The following is an 18,540-nucleotide window of genomic DNA, read 5'->3' as shown; positions in this document are numbered from 1 at the left end:
TCACCCACCCACTCAGCTTTTCTGTTACTGTGAAATTGTGCTGTGTTGCTAGCACGTTTTTTTCTTTAAAAAAACCAACCACGATACGGGATCTGCAAAGAGATGGAGGAGGAAAATAGGTCACATTTTGGACAAAAACAGGACCATAACAATGTACCTTTTGTATTTTTTTATATAAAAAATAAAGTTATGGGAGAACATGGCTAAGTAACAATCAAGGTTTTTATCAAATGCTGCATTATAGATGAAGTATGAATATTTGCCTTTTATATCTTTTAGAGAAGTCTCAATTTGTATTTAATATATTGTCTTTGTTTACTTAAACCTGATCACATCTATTTATTCAAGGTTTAATATATTTTTTTTTAATTCTCTGTCATCTTGTATTTGCTTTTCATTTAACTAGAGCACTGGTTTGATATCAGGAAACTTAAAGGGACTGACTCTTTTTCTCTGACCCGATGAGAGTTGAAATCTTTCTGGTAGTGCTGCAATGGTTCTCTTTCCTATTTCATGTGCCCACAGCCACTTCCTGGAACGTGACGCTATAGCATGAACAAGCACATAATATAGTTCTTTTAATAGTTAATACTATTAGCTAAAACAGGTCCCTTTATGTAAAGTACTACAAAGGTATGCAAAAGAGGGGCTCAATCACAGGAGTTAACACGTTTCCTTTAGCATCTGTCCAAACAGGGCCGGCTCTAGGTTTTTTGCCGCCCCAAGCAAAAAAATTTTGTCTGCCCCAACCCCAGCCTTGGGCTCCCCCCCGCACTCCCCTGATGCCCGAGCCCTGGGCTGTCCCCCACACACACTCTATGCTGCCCCAGCTCTGGGTTCCCTCCTTTCCCCCACCAGTGGCCCCCCCACCCACACCCTCTGCTTCCCTAGCCCTGGGCTCTGCCCCCTCCATCTGCACCCCCTGCCGCCTCAGCTCTGGGCTCTCCCTCCCACACACCCTGTGCTGCCCCAGCTCTGGGCTCCCTCCTTTCCCCCCCCACCAGTGCCCCCCCCCCACACCCCCTGCCGCCCCAGCCCTGGGCTCTGCCCCCTCCACCCGCACCCCCTGCTGCCCCAGCCCTGGGCTCCCCCCCACCTGCACCCTCCTTCCACCCCAGCCCTGGATCACTGGTAACTTGCTCCCGGGGTGAGTCATTCAGTAGGAATATGGATGTGCACAGAACACAGACAGGATTGGTTCCCATATGGTTACAGAACTGCAGTAAAGTGGAACAATTTTCAGCTTGTGTGTTTGGAGGATATCTGGATGCATATTATAAGACTGTCCTCTATAAATGAGGAAAAGTTGAGGTGCCTTTATTATTCTTTTGTTCCACTCTTTGTTTCTATGGGGAATTTGCCAATGCAATATCACTGTCTTCCTTTTAAACAAATACAACTTTAAAAAAAGGCAATGGTTGTTGAAAATAGCAATTCCAATCCTAAAAACCACTGGGAAGCGTTTTTTGCTCAATTTTATCCTACTTTTTCTACAGCAAGTTACCGTGGATCAGTATATTTGATTTGGGAGAAATGAAGTAACAGCTGCCCAAATTGAGCTTGAGCACTCCTGAATTTTGAGGTGTTCAAATCTGGAAGGCAGGTGCTAGATTACATTCCGGAATATTAGCTAATATGGAAAGGAAAAGTCAATTTCTGCTTCCATGGCTCAGAAGTGGAAATCCTCCTAAGTGCCTGGTACTGTATCTAAAGCTGCCCAGGTCCAGAGCCTCCCCTCCCTTACTTTTCCTTTTAATTTCTAATGGGATCTATATACCTCCCTTGCTAGGCTTCAGATAGAAAGGGGCACTGTCCATTTAGTCCACCCAATTCCTTCTTTGTGGGCTGCAAGGTGAGGTCACACCAGTATCCCTAATCCAGTCTGGGGATGTCTTCTGAAGGGGGTATCTGGGCCAAAACCGCCTACTCCTTGGGCACACTTGTTCCCCATTCACAGTGCCACCCCGCTCTAGCAGTGAGCTCTCCATTCACAGCAAGCTGCAGCATGAGATTTCAGCTACCATACTCCCTTCCCCTCCCTTTCCTGTTGATAGCAGCCAAGGGAATGCTGGGAAATGTAGTTCTTTCCCTGCTCCAGGGCTGACTCTATAGGCAGGGAGCTAACAAAGGAACTACAGCTCCCAGGGCCCCCTGTTGGTTCTCCACCCCCAGGCAGGAACCCTGCTGCTGCCACCCCTGCAACTGGGCTGCCTCAAGCACCTGCTTGCTTTGCTGGTGCCTAGAGCCTCCCCTGTGACCAAACTCCCCTCTTCTCTCCACCCCTGCATTTCAGATTCTCCCAGGAGTGCACACATTTGAACACTACTTCTTTTGGGGAAAAATCTAAAATTTCACATATACTTTCTAAAGAAATTAATAAGCTGTATTCGTACGCCAAGCAGATTATGGTAATTGCTTAACATAGTGGAAATTGTTTCTAAAATCTTTAGAAGTGATCTGGAATAATTTAATCTTTGTTGGCTCTGGAACTAGGTTTCCCAAATTTAATGCACATTAAAATGTGTGTATATTAGTGCACAGTGATAAATATTCCGATATAAAATGTAATAGGCAGAAATAAAAACTTACACTTCAACCTCTCCCCCCCAGCTACATGCTGTTCAGTAAAAAAAAGATTTCATTGTGGGAGCGACCAGTGCATTGTCAGATGGAATTTAAACGATCGTGGTGCCTCTGTGGAGCCTGGCTCCTGTATGGGAGAAGAGAGGGCCATAGCAGGAGTAAGGACAAACAGTCTCTCCCCAGGTTTAGGGGGCCCTGGTGATATAGGGGTTTGGGAAGCCAAACTCATGTTCCTGCATTGGCTCTTTATGCCCTCCTCTTGACAAGACTTGATGGAAACCCTGCAAGGTAAACCTTCAGTTTCTTAAACACTGCCACCCTCTATCCCCTTCTGTGAACTAGCACAATGCATGTCTTAAATTGCCATCCTAACGCTTGCATTTAAATGGCCTTTCTGGGCATTGACCTCAAGCCTTAGGACACTGAAAACATAGCACTGCTCCTCAGAACTGCATTGCTGAACTCAGGATAAATCTACTTGTCCTGCATTCTTCCTGGCAGCTGCTACCTGTCTTGCACTGGGAACATGCACAGGGGATTTCCCCCACCTCCCACTTCCTATACATCTGCAGAAAGTCAGTAGGTCAGAGTTTCATGCCAGTAACTTTCCACTGTACTCTGAGCTGATGCTGCGTGGCATGTGCCTTTTTTGTTTCCGAGCCGCCTCTTTTTTGCTTCCAAGAAGGAAGCAAAACTTGTCATTCAGGTGGTTGATGGAGCATATGTTAGTCACTCCAGATAAGAAGTCTAACAGAGTTCCTAGGTGACACCCACTTTGATTGATTGGCTAATTCTTAAGTGCTAAACTTGGATGAACAGGAGGGGAGAGGTTAGAGAGACTTTTGCAAAGCTGGAACAGCATGGTAGCCCTGTTGGAATGATTAATAGTACGTTTTACACCAGTCACTTAACCCAGGTATCACTAGAAACCCAGGTTGCTCTGACATGCCTCCTATTATTACAGCAAGTAACTATGTTTCAATTTGAACACTAGTAATTAAAAAAAAAAAGACTCTAAAGGACAAAATAAGTTGGTCAACTAAATTTCAAATACATTTTATTCTGAATAACCTATACACATCAAGATGCATCTCTGCCATGTACTTACTTGAAACATCCATTTTAAACAGCTTAAATTCTGTACAAACGGGACTACTTTACATGTTAGTAGGGTTTAACATTATATTATACTAACAGCAAAATAATGCTTTATAAGCTAGTGTTAGAAAAACAAATACTGTTTACAAATAGTTAATTTGCCTGTAAACATCTGAAAATAAGTTCAAGACAGGTTGGTTGTTTCCCTTACAGCCAATACTGTTAACTGGTATTTGTATCTGTATGAGGGCTTGCTTTAATTCACAGACTTTACAAAACAGGTATGTGATTTGACTGTCAGTGTTCTCAAGGTGATGAAATGTCAGTGGAGTACAAATACTAAGTGCATTCCATAATGGTTTACAATCTCACCCATGGTTATAGAACAATCTACAAACATTTGATTATACATTTAATTGCACTATAGGAGACCCACTTCACAGGTTGGTAAGCCCGGGTATATGTTTAAATGATTTACCAAAAATTGGAGTGAAGCTACTGCTGAGACTTAATAAAATGCAGTAATCCTGTTCCTGTGTGGGCTATAAGTGCATTACACCTGCTTCACCATTTTACCGCTTAGCTGGTAAGCAGTGGCCCCAAAACAAATACAAAACAGGACTGACTTTAGCTTCTCTGCCCCTTTAAAGACATGCTGATTATGTGTCTAAAGCGAGCTATTTCCATTCCCTCCTCCCAATGGCAAGAAGCCTCAAGCAGCATTGTTTCTATGTCTGCTAACGGGCACTCTTGGAAGGCAGCCTCCACTACCCCATCTACACAAGCGGTTAGGCTTGTACAGAACGACTGCATTTCCTTTTAAAGAACAGCCACTGGCACCCTGAACGTAACCGACCTTTTTTACCCCTTCCTGCCTCTCAAATCTCCCTACTCCACTCCTATAATATTCACTTCAAATGTGTTGTTTAAAGGCTACAGCAGGACCATTAAACATTCTGAAAACAACTAAACAGAGCAGGTAAAGTGAATGGCTGCAGTGAGTAGTGGTTGTAGCCACAGGCACTGACTTTTGCTTTTGCCAATGGATGCCCCCACATTGACTCCGCTCCCCCTCCCGTGAGGTCCCACTCTGTGCCCCCCCCTTAAGGGTAGTGGGGGTGAGGGGCAGAGCGTGGCAGGGCAGCCGTGCCCAACAGCTGCTGAAGAGCTGATGGGGGCTTAGGGCCAGCCACTGAACAGCTGATTAGTGGCCAGCCCCATGGGTGCGGAGCACTCCCTGTTTTTTCTCCAGCTTGTACCCTGGGTATGTCACATGGTATTTTTACAGTGGCTACAGTCCATCAAATATAAACATCAGATAAAAGGTTAGATTATTAATGCTTACAAAATCCGTGTGAATTAAGGGCTCCCCTTTTGGGTAAAAGAAAGGGAAATCTGTGCATGTGCCAGCCAAAGTCTGGGAGGGGAGGAAGCAGAGCTGCAGCCAACCTTCCCCTTTCCCCAAGTTAACAGCTGGGCCCTGCTGCCATCAGCGGGTGGTTAGCATGCCTCAGATTTGGCCACGCATAGTTATGGCACGGCGCCTGACCAACCCCTAGCGTTTCCTGCAGAGATAATTATCGCCTGCTGTGGGCCTTCTACCCGCTCACTGAGGCAGTCACTAGCAGCACAGCTCCTAACTGAACTATGCTGTCTGGGGTGCCGTGTCGAGCTGCTGGCTGTTCAGAGCCCCAGGAGTTCGAAGCAGCTCAAGGTCCATGCTTCCTCCTTCAGGAAGTTACTACACCAGACTTTTCCCCTTTATCTACATCTCCTGCTCAGTGCAGGGCTTCCTAAGTAACTGTGAAAGGAGAGAGACCCTTTAACTGCACACCAAAGCTAGTAGAAGGTTTTATCCTTAGCAAGCCCAGCTGTACAACAGCTGCAACTGGGTCAGAGAATGTAGCTACAAAACAGTTCCAACGTACAGCATAGACAGGACCTTACTCATATGCCATAGGCTAATGCTCTGCATGCTCCAAAATGGAAGTGCATTGTATCTGGGATCCCTGACTCAGTTATTACTGTAATATACGTGCAGCAAAGTAGTCTATAAGGTGCCACGGGACTCTTTGCTGCTTTTACAGATCCAGACTAACACTGCTACCCCTCTGATGCTTGTAATATACATGAGTCCTGAGCTAAATCTGAAGGCCGACAGGAGTTTAAGGCAGTCAGGCACGGATCTCTCTAGCAAAGCCCAGGTGTACTGTATGTATCAAAAAGTAGCACCATATCCACAGCAGTAAAAACATCAGCAACTATGACTGACTTTTGCTTTTTTGCAATTTCTTAGAATAATCCTAAACTTCCAACAGAACATTTCACTTGTGCTCTCAGGCAAACTACTAGCTTTATACATTTGAGAAGCTAGTAGCCACAGTGAAAACTAGAGTCCTCTCGTCCATACTAATCTACACAGCCACTAAGTAAATCTTTTATCACCCCAAAAAAACAACCTCCATTTGATTTAGTGAAATAATTGGAATGTTTGGATGCAGTGTATTTATATACCATCATCAAAACATAAATGTGTTCAAGTGTCTTGATACTCTCAAATCTTATTAAAAAATTGTAAGCAATGTAACCTATGGAAAATGTCCTTGGAACAGCTGATTGCACCAGCAACCTAATGTTCTACACACCTTTGGATTCTTTCACATTGAGAATTTCTAAAACAAGAATCAATGTACCTTGAGTTAAAAAAAATGGCTCCGCGCATCTAGCCCTGGAGCCTCTCCACCATCTTTTCTGCTAATACTGAATTACCTGGGCATAAGTGCCACTCTTCTATTGTTTTCAAACAAAACTAGCACAATTTTGTGTTTAAGGGGGAACAAGGGAGGGGAATTGTACTTAAAATAGTATTTAAGGCCACACTAAGACCAATGAGGTATGAGCGTGTATGACCAATTAGCACTATTCTCTGTTAATAAGGTGGAAGTGACCTACAAAAAATATGCTTAGGTGAAAGTTTCTCTAACTTACAGTGAGTAGATTGGTTTCTGCACGTTTATTTCATGTTGAACTGTGTGGAGCAGACTTTCAAATTGGAGGGTCTGGGCACACAAATGTATGTATAATACTAAACAGGCTTAACGCATGAGTACAAGGCTCACATGCACTTTTACATGCCCATATTTGAAAGTCTAGCCCTACACTTGGTGCCTGTTGGTTATGCCCTACACTTACAATACTTTAAATGGTCAGAATGGAGAACAATATCCAAATGGTTAAAAAAAAGACACATAAGCAGCCAAAACACTAGTTTGGTACCAGCACCTCTAGTTTAAAAATCACGGTCTTGGCCCACGTGCTCTGTTCACATCCACTTGCATTTTTTCTTTTCATCAAATAAGGCTTTTATATGCAGGAGATCTTTCTGGGCATCTTCTAGCCCCTGTTCTCGCTCTAATTTACTTTGAATCTGTTGACAATTAATTAGAAAAGATATTTACTTTTTTTGCTACTTGTTTTAACCACACACTTTCTTCTCATCTGAAGATATCAGTGGTAAGATCTGGCTGAACTTGTGCCTTTAACATGTTCTTCAAACATTAACACTGTTTCTGTGCCTTGCTTCACACGTCATTACAATCACAGGATCTACAACACTTCTGCTGAAAATAGCAACCACAGTTTAAACCGTCCTTCCCCACAACCAAAAACCCCACACAACCTAGTTACTAAATGTAAGGACAGCACACTACCCTGGGCCAAAGACACTGATTTAGAATTGCTCTTGTATATCACCCCCTGCACTCCTGTGTAAGCTGGTGGGATAAATTATACACCTGGCCTTGGGCCAGAGGATGTAAAGCAGAGCAGCGCTGCACTTTGAATGCCCTTTGCTGGCATTTAAATCCACAATATGGCAGAGGAAGGGCCAATAAGCTTGTAGTTGCTATTGGTCAAAAGCTACATGGGGAGCAGGGGGCCCAGAATGGATGGGGTAGGTTTAGGTTTAGCACATACTAACAAACCATAATTACTAGGTTAGAGAGAATTGCAAAGAAAGGCTCTGGAGGTAACAGTTTAAGTACCCTAGTAAAGACAGATGAGAGACACTGTAAAAACCACTACCAGAGGCATTTAGCAATTCTCGTTCTGCTTTGATGCAGAATTCAGGTAAGCTGAGTAGAAAACTGACCAGCAGACTGTGGGGAACCTGCTGGTGCTGTGCTGCATAGGAGAGTCTGGTCTGCTAGGAATGAGGCCCAAGCTGCTAGAAATTGGCTTGATGAGGATAAGACACTTCCCTGCAGTAAATCCCAACTGTCCCCCACACCATATTCCCACTGCTCTCCCCCACCCAGCCCTGCCGCTCTGTCGCACATCACTCTAGGACCAGGCTCCACTCAGCACCCTTATTTCACCCGATGTGGGGGGAGCCCAGTCACAGCAGTGTGCAGGGATTTTTCTGGCATGGACGACTGAGTGGTCACTTGCTGATGAGGTGGCCGGGACCTGAGAGCAGATGCACAGGGAGGTACCTCTCTTGACAGTCACAGCTGGGATTGGGGAGGACTAGCAAAGTGGGAGTTATTTTCATGAAGACAGGATGTGGCCCAATGGGGCCAGGCAAGAGGTCAGTGACAGCCAGGAGAATACTCCTCCTTGCTGTAATGGACTGAGGAGGAATTTGCTCTGCTGTAGTGTTAAATGTAGCTATTGCTTCTCATAAAGTGATAGCCATACCAATGACAATAAACTCTGGCCCAGCTCCTCAATGGCATACAAACTCTTACCCGCCATTGAAAACAATGAGAGTTAGGTGACTAAATAACTTTGGGCATCTGGGCCTCCCATTATCTGAATCCCAAAGAGTTCCAGAATCTCCAGGGAAATGCAACCCCCCAGTCCTGGGTGGGTTGTGACAGTTGTTTAACAGTCACTTGGCAACATTTCCAAACATTTTGGGACAGGCAGCAGAACACAGTATCCTTCTGCAAACTGAAGGGAGAATTTAAATTCACTTTTGTTAAAAGTAGTGGCAGGGAACGAGGTGTGTTCAGAATCTTAACTCTACGGCTTAGTCCAAAGATACTAAAAATATAGCACATTTATCCCCATGCGAGATATTGGTTCTATTCTGACTCAGACAATCTCTGAATTACCAGTAGCCTCTGACATTTTCGTAGAGGTCTCCCAATCAAGCACTCACCAAACTAGACCCTGCTTAAAAGTCAAACATCAGTGCCTGATGTGGTTAGTCTACATTAACTGCATAAATAGGAATAATAGGTGGTCTTACTTCATCATAATATTTTGCTATATATTTGTAGATTTCAGTCAAGGCTACGTCCTCGTTCAATTCATTTTCATGTTTCTAAAAAAAGAAGAAGAGAGATCTGATGAGACAGTTTTGCTTTTTAAAACATAACAAAAAGTTAGTAAAGTGTCTGGTTATTAATGATACCTTAGATTCCTGAGTTAAAAATTCTTCTACCTCTGAGGGCAATAGAGGCAAATCCCTGATTGCTTTATAGTAAGCTTTCACCTCCTCCTGGTAGCGTGGAATATCCTTAGCATAGAGAAGTTTATTTGTTGGTGCATCCTTAAAAAGAAAACATTATGAAGACTTGTAAATTTTAACAACACAAATTTGCTCAAGCTTCTGCCTCCAAGTGGATTTACTGCATTTTCTGGTTGCAGAGTGGGCACATGCTAAGAGAGTAAAGCTTTTGCAAAATTGAATTTCATGACAGTTACTGTAGAACTATTTCTACTGGGCTCAGGAGTACTAATTACTATATTTGCCCCTGCTTGTGAGAGCTGAACCAATACTCTTGAGACTGAAATTCTATTTATGTACAGAACATGGGCAGCAGCTGTGTGAGTTTCCCTTACATTAACCTGTCAGTGGATCTAGCCCTGCCTTGCAGTGGGCTCCTCTCTAAGGATGAGAGGACGGTTTAATATTACTGAAAGAGCAGGGAGATTAAATGTACCTGGTACTTAGAAGAATGAGTTAATGCACAGGTGAGATTCAGGCAAAGCCAAGTGGATTTTCGTCTTGGCTTTAACAGTCTAAAGCAATACTGACCAGCAAGCCAGCCCAGCTATTCCACTTATCTTCCTTGAAGAATGACCCTCAAAATATAAGGGATTTTTATATGAGCTAAAGCCCCTCTTTGAATCTAAGATTTCAGGGGCTAACAGCCAGTGCTCTCAGATTTCAGTAATAGTTTATTTATTTTAAATAATGGGGAGTAAACTATGTGTATGCTTATAATTAACTTTTTAAATATCCCAGCACTACTATTAGTGTTTTCAAATAAAAATAAACAAGTAAGTTTATTTGACAAGTGACTGAAGCTTAGAAAAATCATGCACAATCATGAAAATAACATTTGTTGTCTTTTTAAGAACTAAAAAACTCTTAACTGCACTGATAATGCACATAGCAAGTTTCAGCCTGATTTTTTTTTTTAATGGCTAATATAAGCCATTGCAGGGTGGCCTGGGGGGGGGGGCAAGTGAGGTTATTTGCCCCAGGTCCTGGGCCCCCATGAGAGTTTTTCAGGGCCCCTGGAGTGGGGTCCTTCACTCGCTCTGGGGTCCCTGGAAAACTCTCGCGGGGTCCAGGCCCCTGGAGTTTCTTTCACTCCAGGTCTTTGATGGCAATTCAGCGGTGGGGGGTCCTTCCGCCCCAGGACCCACCGCCAAAGTGCCCCGAAGACCCATGGCAGGGGGTCCTTCCGTCCCAGGACCTGTCGCCAAAGTGCCCCGAAGACCCATGGCAGGGGGTCCTTCCGCCCCGAGACCCACCGCTGTAGTGCCCTGAAGACCCGCGGCAGAGGGTCCTTCCGTCCCGGGACCCGCCGCCGAAGTGCTGGGTCTTCGGTGGCAATTCAGTGGTGGGGACTCCCCGCCACCAAAGACCCCAGGCCTCCGGAATCCTCTGGCGGCCCTGAGCCATTGTATCAGCAATGGTTTCTAATGATGGTTAGAGCAGGGAGCATAAACCTAACAAGAGGAGGGTTTTAATATGTAAGTGACAGCAGTTTGGAGTTTTCCATTGAATTATTAGTCAATTTAGCTTAGTTTCAAGAAATCTAAAGTCTTCTTATCAAATAACTTTTAAAAAAAATCCTCCTTTCTCCAATATCCACCTATTTTGGATGAGCAAACTGGTACAGATCAAACAGGAAATAACTCAATTTTTGTCTGAAACTTTTTTGAGGCTCAGAATTGTCTAGTTAACATTTTAAAAAACCATTTTGTTTAACCCTGTTTTTTCTGGTTTAAGCCAAAACGGGGAAATAACAGAAAAAATGACTACTACAGAAAAAATGAAGTTTTTTTGAGCTCAATCTGTGAGATTTCCAGACTGGCTTCTCCACCAAAGAAGTCTGGATATGTTCAGATAAGCAGCTAACATTTTGCAAAAGGAACTGCATCACATCTCCAATGCTTTTCAAGTTTACCTGTTATTATTCTGGTTAGCAGCTTATCAGCAGTCTTTGCTGCATGCCTCATTAATGTATGGTAGAAAAATCTGGACTTCTGGTTTAATAATTTTAACAGCTCTAAAAACTTTTGATTAATCACAGTTTTTAGAGCTGTTAAAATTATTAAACCAGAAGTCCAGATTTTTCTACCATCACAGATGCAACTTTGACCAAATAATTTGGAACTCTTCCTCCTCTTCATCATACTCTTTAAAAATGGCAAGATGGAAAGGAACATAGCAAATGCATGATGAAATTTAGACAAGCTATGACAATTCCTAGTTAAATTCTCTCTTAGGTACATCTATCGGGACTGTTCAATTTCTTATTTTCCTATGAGACAATGGGTGAAATAGGAGTTTTATCACTGACTTTCACTTTAGCCAGGATTTCATCCAAAAAGCATTACACAATTAAAAGTAACACTATTCAGTCTGGAAACAGCAAAAAAATATGAAGGCCAAGCATTACCTTTCCCAGCTGCTGTTCTGTTAGAGAAAAGGCATCCATGAAAGCTTGTGCAATTACTGATAAACAGCCATCTATATGTGGTGTCTTCTTAATATCAAAGACAAACTGAGGGTTCTTCAATATATTCACCCAGAAGCGAAGAGGAAGACTAATCAGAGAAAGGACATGCACTTGAAGTTCAGCAGCTCAAGCCAGATGACTTATTCAGTATTTAGAATTCATTGCACCATGCAGACAGGCACAATTCTGAGCTGCTCATTCATGCAGTAATGGACATTAGTGAATGCCACAAAGCTACCAGACCAGACAAACCTATGCTCTAGCTCAGGGCTGGCTCCAGGCACCAGCCGACCAGGCACATGCTTGGGGCAGTACCTTGGGGTGGGGCGGCGCTTGGGTTTTGTTTTGTTTTTTGGTTCAGCGGGGCAGTGCTGGAGGGGTTTTTTTGTTTGTTTTTTGTTTCAGCCAGGCAGGGGGCAGGGGGGTGTTACAGCGGCACTCGGAGGGGGAAGAGGCTTGGGTGGCATGGCATGGCGCTCGGGGGGGCAGGGGCTTGGGCGGCACGGCTCGGCACTCAGGAGGGTGGGGGATTGGACGGCGTGGCACTTGGGGGGGCAGGGGCCTGGGTGGTGCAGCACTCGGGGGGGGCAGGTGGCTTGGGTGGCGCAGCGCTCGGGGGGGCAGGGAGCATGGGCAGCATGGTGCAGCACTTGAGGGGGGGTTCGGTGGCACGGCGCTCGCGGGGGGGGGGTGTTACGGCGGGGCGGCGCTCTGTTTTTTTGCTTGGGGGGCAGCAAAAAAGTTAGAGCTGGCCCTGCTCTAGCTTCAGCCAGCACCAATTAATGTTCAAATCACTCTCTGTGGTTTTGTAAAGATTCCTTCGGTGAGAAAAATCTGTATTAAATCAAATTTCTAGAAGCTATGATGCCATATACCAAAATCTAACTGATGTGTTATTAAAGCTCCACGCAGATAACTTGGATTCAGGTAGTCACACTACAAATGTTAATGAGCACAGGGCCGCCCAAAGTTGGGGGCAAATGGGGCAATTTGCTCCAGACCCTGGGCCCCACAGGGGCTCCCACGAGAGTTTTTCAGGGCCCCTGGAGCAGGGTCCTTCACTCACTCTGGGGGCCCCAGAAAACTCTCATGGGGCCCGGACCCCTGGAGCTTCTTCCGCTCTGAGTCTTTGGCGGTAATTCAGCAGCGGGGGGGTTCTTCCGCTCTGGGACCTGCCGCCAAAGTGCCCTGAAGACCCACAGCAGGGAGTCCTTCTGCCCCAGGACCCGCCGCTGAAGAGCTTGGTCTTCGGCGGTAATTCAGCAGCGGGAGCCCCCCGCCGCAGGTCTTTGGGGCACTTCGGTGGCGGGTCCCGGAGCGGAAGGCCCCCTCGCCACTGAATTACTGCCGAAGCAGGGTCCCCCCACCGCCAAGGACCCCAGGCCCCCTGAATCCTCTGGGCGGCCCTGAGTGAGAAATGCTCAATTTTAAGTGATACATTTTTCACAAACAGCAACAAGGCAAGATCGTTTCAGAGTCATCACTACTTAGTCACAGCATACCACCTACACAGATTATGTAACAAAGTATGGTTACAAGTATCCTGTTCCAATTGCACATAAGTACACTGAGAAAGAGCGCGCGCACGCGCGCACACACACACACACACACACACACACACACACACACACACACACACACACACAAACCTGTTGGTTTTCCATATGTGGACCACATCAGGATCTGTAATTTTTTTACTTTCAGCCTGAGCATCCAAAAAGTCAAAAAAGTATTTGATGGCAATTGGGGCTTTATTGTTGGGTAAACTCCAAATGCTTTTGAAGAGGTTTTCAACAACTAAATGAATTGCAACCTGAAAGGCAACAAAATGAGCAGTCTTGTTATTACAGGTGAAAAGGACAAACTTTCTCAAGCTGCCCGGGGAAGGAGAGTTGAAACACAATCCAAGTGAAACATACACAGAAATGAAGGCGAGGGGATAGTGCGTGTGCGTGCGTGCGTGCATGCATGCTCATGCGCATTCTATAGAGTTTGGGTAAAATTGACTCAGTAGGTATGGCCAGAATCACAAATAAAAAAGAAACTGAAGCCCTATCACCATCAGCTGTGCTAACAGCTCATCAGCTATGCTACAGTGTTTTGTCAACAGGGAGAACTGTGGTAAATGTAAAGCTGAACTCTCTGTGGGAGGCGGAACTGGCTTGAGCCCTTTCCAGCTTCTTCATGGTACATTTAGATAACACACAATTTTAACTAAATGTATATATTTTTTACCTTTTTCAAAGAAGATCAGGATTACAACAGGTGCTCACTTTATTCTTTTTTGGGAGGGGAGGATCTTATCAAGAGTTCTAGAGGACCTGATTAATGATATCACATGAGACTATAAGCCAAACTGCTGTTCTCCCTCTCTGGTTCACAACTGAGAGAAGTATTGCTGACTCTTAAGATTCAGCTTTGGGCGATAGTCAGAGACCTTGAAAAGGGCCTCCATTAAAGAGAGGAATGGAGGATTGGCTATTTTTAATGCAAAACAAACAAAACAATAGCTCAGTGGTTTGAGCATTGGCCTGCTCAACCCAGGATTGTGAGTTTAATCCTTGAGGGGGCCACTTAGGGATCTGGGGCAAAATCAGTACTTGGTCCTGCTAGGGAAAGCAGGGGGCTGGACTTGATGACCTTTCAGCGCTATGAGATAGTTTCTCTCCATTTATTATTATATTAAATCAACAAAACCCAGAGGTGGTTGAAGGGCAAGGCAGGTTAACAAAAAGTGCATGGACACTATTCATACAATATTATTAAGAAGGAGGAAACGGCAAAAAAATCAAATAATATTATGAAAGCCAAAAGTATAACTGGATTCAAATAAGACTTAGCCAAGTCCTGAGGATAAGTCTATCAATGACTATAAGCCAAGATGGTCAAGGACTCAATCTCATGCTCTGGGTGTCCCTGAATCTCCAACTGTCAGAAGCTGGGACCAGAGCTTATCTAAAGTGGCCCAACACAATAACATTTCCTGTGGTCCATGGCACATATAGACAGGGTTTTAGTGTGATATTTTCAAAGCATTGTCTCATTCTAATGCTGACACTGGCTGCAGCACACTATTATAAAGTAGTAGATGATTAATTTACTTTAAAGAAATTTAAAAGACTATTTCTGATTTGTTGTTTCTCAGCCTCTAAACTGATCCTTTCCACAGCAGCCAGATTTTAGGTCAGTTTGCTAGCACTGGATGTTACTAGGGAACTGGGGGAATTGCAGAGGCAGGATTAATTTTTGTGGATCTTGGTCTTCAGTCTCTTTGGAAAGCACCCTGGTATATTCTGGGTGCTTCCATAACCTTAATAATTATAGATTGCTAGATTTAAGGCCACGAGGGCCTTAAGGATCATCTAGTCTGACCCCCTGAATAACTCAGAATTTTACCCAGTAAGGGAATTGGTAATATTTTTTTTAATGGTATGCTGTTGCTAAGAGCTTTTACATTTATATTCTGTTGGATTCATTAGAAGTAACTCACTCTACTTTAGCGAGGGTATTTTTTATTTTGGTAGTGATGGTGGGGATTGTTTCTAAAATTGTGCACAATGAGAATCAGATCCTTGACTTATACAAGTTATGACCTACATTTTCAACAGTAACTTGTATTTTCAAAAAGACTAGAGGGTGCTCAGCATTTTCTGAAAAGCAGGCCCTCTCAGGGTATCTTATGTTGGGCACCGAAAGTCTCTCATCATTCTGGAACATTTAGACCATAGTCTATTCATCCAGAAGGTGAAATCCTGGGTCTATGGAAGGCAACAGTAAAACTCACATTGACTCCAACAGGGCGAGGTTTCACACGGAATGTTTATAAACGCTAACCTCTCCTTTGCGTGTACAAGCAGGAACCCCATCACCCCCAATAACTAAAAAGGCAAGGAGATAACAACTGTGCTGAGAGGGGAGAATGCATCACTAGATGGCTATCTTAGGGCGCCACTTTGCCAATCTGTAAGATACATTTATTTCTGTGAATGATAAAAATCTGTAGCTAGTAGTGATTTTACAGTTTAACACTGTGTCATACACATACATCAAGTTTGCATAATTTCCACTCCAATTTCTGCTAACTCAAACATGCCGCCCAACCTACCCCAAAATGAATCCTGAACTATTACCTTGGTAGATAGCAGCTTTGTCAGATACATTTCTTTCACTTCAAATTTTTGCTTTCCTTTATGCATTGCTCCCTGTGGTTCTTGAGAGTCAGGTAAAATCTACAGGAAAGGGAGGATAGATGTTATCCTGATATAATTGTTCAATGTTAAATAAGTGAACAATAAAATGGTTGGTTTCTTTAACTCACCAAATGACAGTGTTTGTTAGAGTATTCCACATCTAGGCAATAGGAAAAAGGAGAAAGAGCATGAACTGGTGTTGGTTAAATGCACACAGCAATGGGCATCTTTATTTTGGACTAGACTGTGAGTTGGGCTATGTGCCCATGCAAGGGAGCAAAAACCTCACTGTACATTCCTAGGCAGGCTACAAGACCTTGGGTCAGCGTTCACAGGTCCTGTGCTTCACTTGCTCCTTCTACATAGGTGGGCAGGGAGAGGTTGGGGAAGAGGGCAGAGACATGATTCCAACTGCCCATCCATTCTCCGGCCAGCAAACTGAGCCGGAACACGACTAGCATAATTTGTGGTTGGTTTAGGCCAGCAGCAAATTACCTCTCTCTTGGTGCAAAGGAGAGGCATAGGAGGCATTGTAACTCCAAAATTTTAATCGTGATTACAATTTTGTAAAGTAGACAAATCCTGGAAGGGAGATGGAGGCCAGCTTCTGCCTGGGACAGCATACAAAGGGGGAAGGATGAGTTTACAGAAAAGAGGCCAGAAATGGATGATCCTGCTGCCTCTGGAATGGGAGAGAGCAACTTCAGCCCTCAACAATCTTAGACCACAATACAGTGGTGCCTGACACCTAACGTGTATCTTGTAGTTACTGGTGTGTTATTGAAAAAGCTGAGTCAAAAGTTCTAGGTTTACAAAGTGAATAATGGAGCTGACTTGAAGTTCTGTCTTTAACTGCTTATTACTATAGTTCATACAATTGTTCATAAGTTTCCTGTGCATAGTTTATATTCTCATTAGCCAACATCTGTGATGTTTATGCTTCTTTGTCTTATCAGCTTGCCACTCAGTCTCTGCGTCTTTATGCATTCCATTACCTAAGACTGTATGTTTTCTATGGGTCTTCCTTTTTTTAACCTCTTCCTCCCAACGCCCTGTGGAGGTGTTGCCCGTCACAGGCTCAGAACAAGATTAAAATGGTTGTCCCTGTTCTCAGTTACAATTCAATGTCATGTTTTTGACATTGTATCTATGAGATACAAACTACTATGAATGCAAATCTCTACAACTTTATTATAGCCTTCACATAAAAATAAACTAATTCTCAGTTCCTTTGTTACCTGATGTGAAATTAGTTTTCTTTTTAAAGACTTTTATAGTTGCTCCATCTGAAATCTGAAAGCAAAAACAAGTATCTCTTACTGAAATATATGTGTCCATAATTAATGAAGCCCTAGATTTCATGTCCTCATCCCCATGATAAATCTCAAATCATACAAAATGTGAGTTATGCCAGCACTATCCATTCTCAACATAGTACACATGATTCTCACTAAGCGTTTCGACCCAGATCCTCAAAGGTATTTTGGCACCTAACTCTTATTGATTTCATTACCTTTGAGGATCTGGGCTATAAAGCCTTATTTTCAGAGACGTTGAGCAGCTGCAGCTGCCACAGACATTAACTGAAGTTATAGAAATTCAGCACCTCTGAAAAATCAGCTGCTTAAGGCTTTCCTCCTTGCCAGATTTTGCTGGTTTATTTACGCTCTGCATATATCTCCTTAGGTTTCATTAATCATTCCCAGGCACTGTTTTGTGCTCTCCATTCACATTCCTATTTCTATGGATTCCCTCCAGGATTGGTAAAAGGATGATGTGTGACCCCCTCCTAGCCTGGCCTCCCACCCAATCCCTTCCCATGTGGAGATGGTACTGTGGAGGCATATGATGCCTTCTATCACTTTTTGCAAGGGAGGGTGAGATCTGCATTTTGAGGGGATGCAGATGACCAGGACTCAAGTTTCTAATAGTTATTTCCAGGCTTCAATTTCCAAAGCGCTGAAGATCAAACGTGTGTATTGTAGATTTCTGCACTTCAGTTTTCTAGGCTTAAGGTACCTAGGTAGGTGGCCTGAGACTTCTAGGAAAAATCCTCATCCTCCCTCCATGAATAAACTCCACTGCTAAGGCAGTAAATCTTTCCTTAAAAAGAAACTGGTGAGTCATACTGTTCCTGTCAAAGAATGGATCTAATGCTAATCCTGTGTAGTGTTGAGTGTAGTCAGTTGTCGAAACCTGTGTTTTGCCAAGAGCTAGCACACTCTGCTCTATAATTACAAAAACAACTGGCCAATCCTACGAAGGGATCTCTGCCAAAATAATTTAAATGTCTTTTAAAACCTTGGCAGCCAGCCCACTGCTGGGAACCAGCATGAGCATTAAGATACTTTGTAGAAAGCTGCATCTTGTGCCAAAGAAATCTTGCCCTTACACTTGCTCCTGGGAGGCAGACACGGAATATTTTATATTTATAAAGAAAAAGTTTCATTTGATAATGCAGTATTTCGCAGCTCATCCAGAGCTGCAGGAATGTTTCAGCATATGGTACTTTTAGACCACTCAAAAGATGGGCAAATTCGTTAGGGCTAGACTGTGATTTGGACCACACACTCACATACAAGAGAGACAGAGAGAGAGAGAGAGAGTCCCTCTTACATCTCTGCGTGGGTATCTGTACCATTGATCTGGGTACATAGGACTAGGCACTTGTTTCCTACCTCCCT

The 18,540-nt window shown here is 43.7% G+C and overlaps 1 protein-coding gene across 1 annotated transcript in view; it reads right to left on the bottom strand.

The window, feature by feature from the left end:
• Nucleotides 1-5,467: 5,467 nt before the first annotated feature.
• The window catches only part of PLXNC1 (plexin C1), a 94,958-nt gene continuing 81,885 nt past the window's right edge, over nt 5,468-18,540 (bottom strand). Inside the window, exons 24-31 of the mRNA XM_050934170.1 lie at nt 17,095-17,149; nt 15,985-16,016; nt 15,797-15,895; nt 13,316-13,479; nt 11,607-11,754; nt 9,101-9,238; nt 8,936-9,010; nt 5,468-7,108 (exon numbers count right to left, since the gene is read on the bottom strand). Of these exons, the coding sequence (XP_050790127.1) occupies nt 7,004-7,108; nt 8,936-9,010; nt 9,101-9,238; nt 11,607-11,754; nt 13,316-13,479; nt 15,797-15,895; nt 15,985-16,016; nt 17,095-17,149 (816 nt within the window). The 3' untranslated portion in view covers nt 5,468-7,003. The remainder of the gene's footprint in view (nt 7,109-8,935; nt 9,011-9,100; nt 9,239-11,606; nt 11,755-13,315; nt 13,480-15,796; nt 15,896-15,984; nt 16,017-17,094; nt 17,150-18,540) is intronic.

This window comes from Gopherus flavomarginatus, chromosome 1, assembly GCF_025201925.1.
Source record: "Gopherus flavomarginatus isolate rGopFla2 chromosome 1, rGopFla2.mat.asm, whole genome shotgun sequence".
Classification (NCBI taxonomy): Eukaryota; Metazoa; Chordata; order Testudines; family Testudinidae; genus Gopherus; species Gopherus flavomarginatus.
The sequence above is the reverse complement of the archived record's forward strand: the minus strand, read 5'-3'. Positions and strand labels throughout refer to the sequence as shown.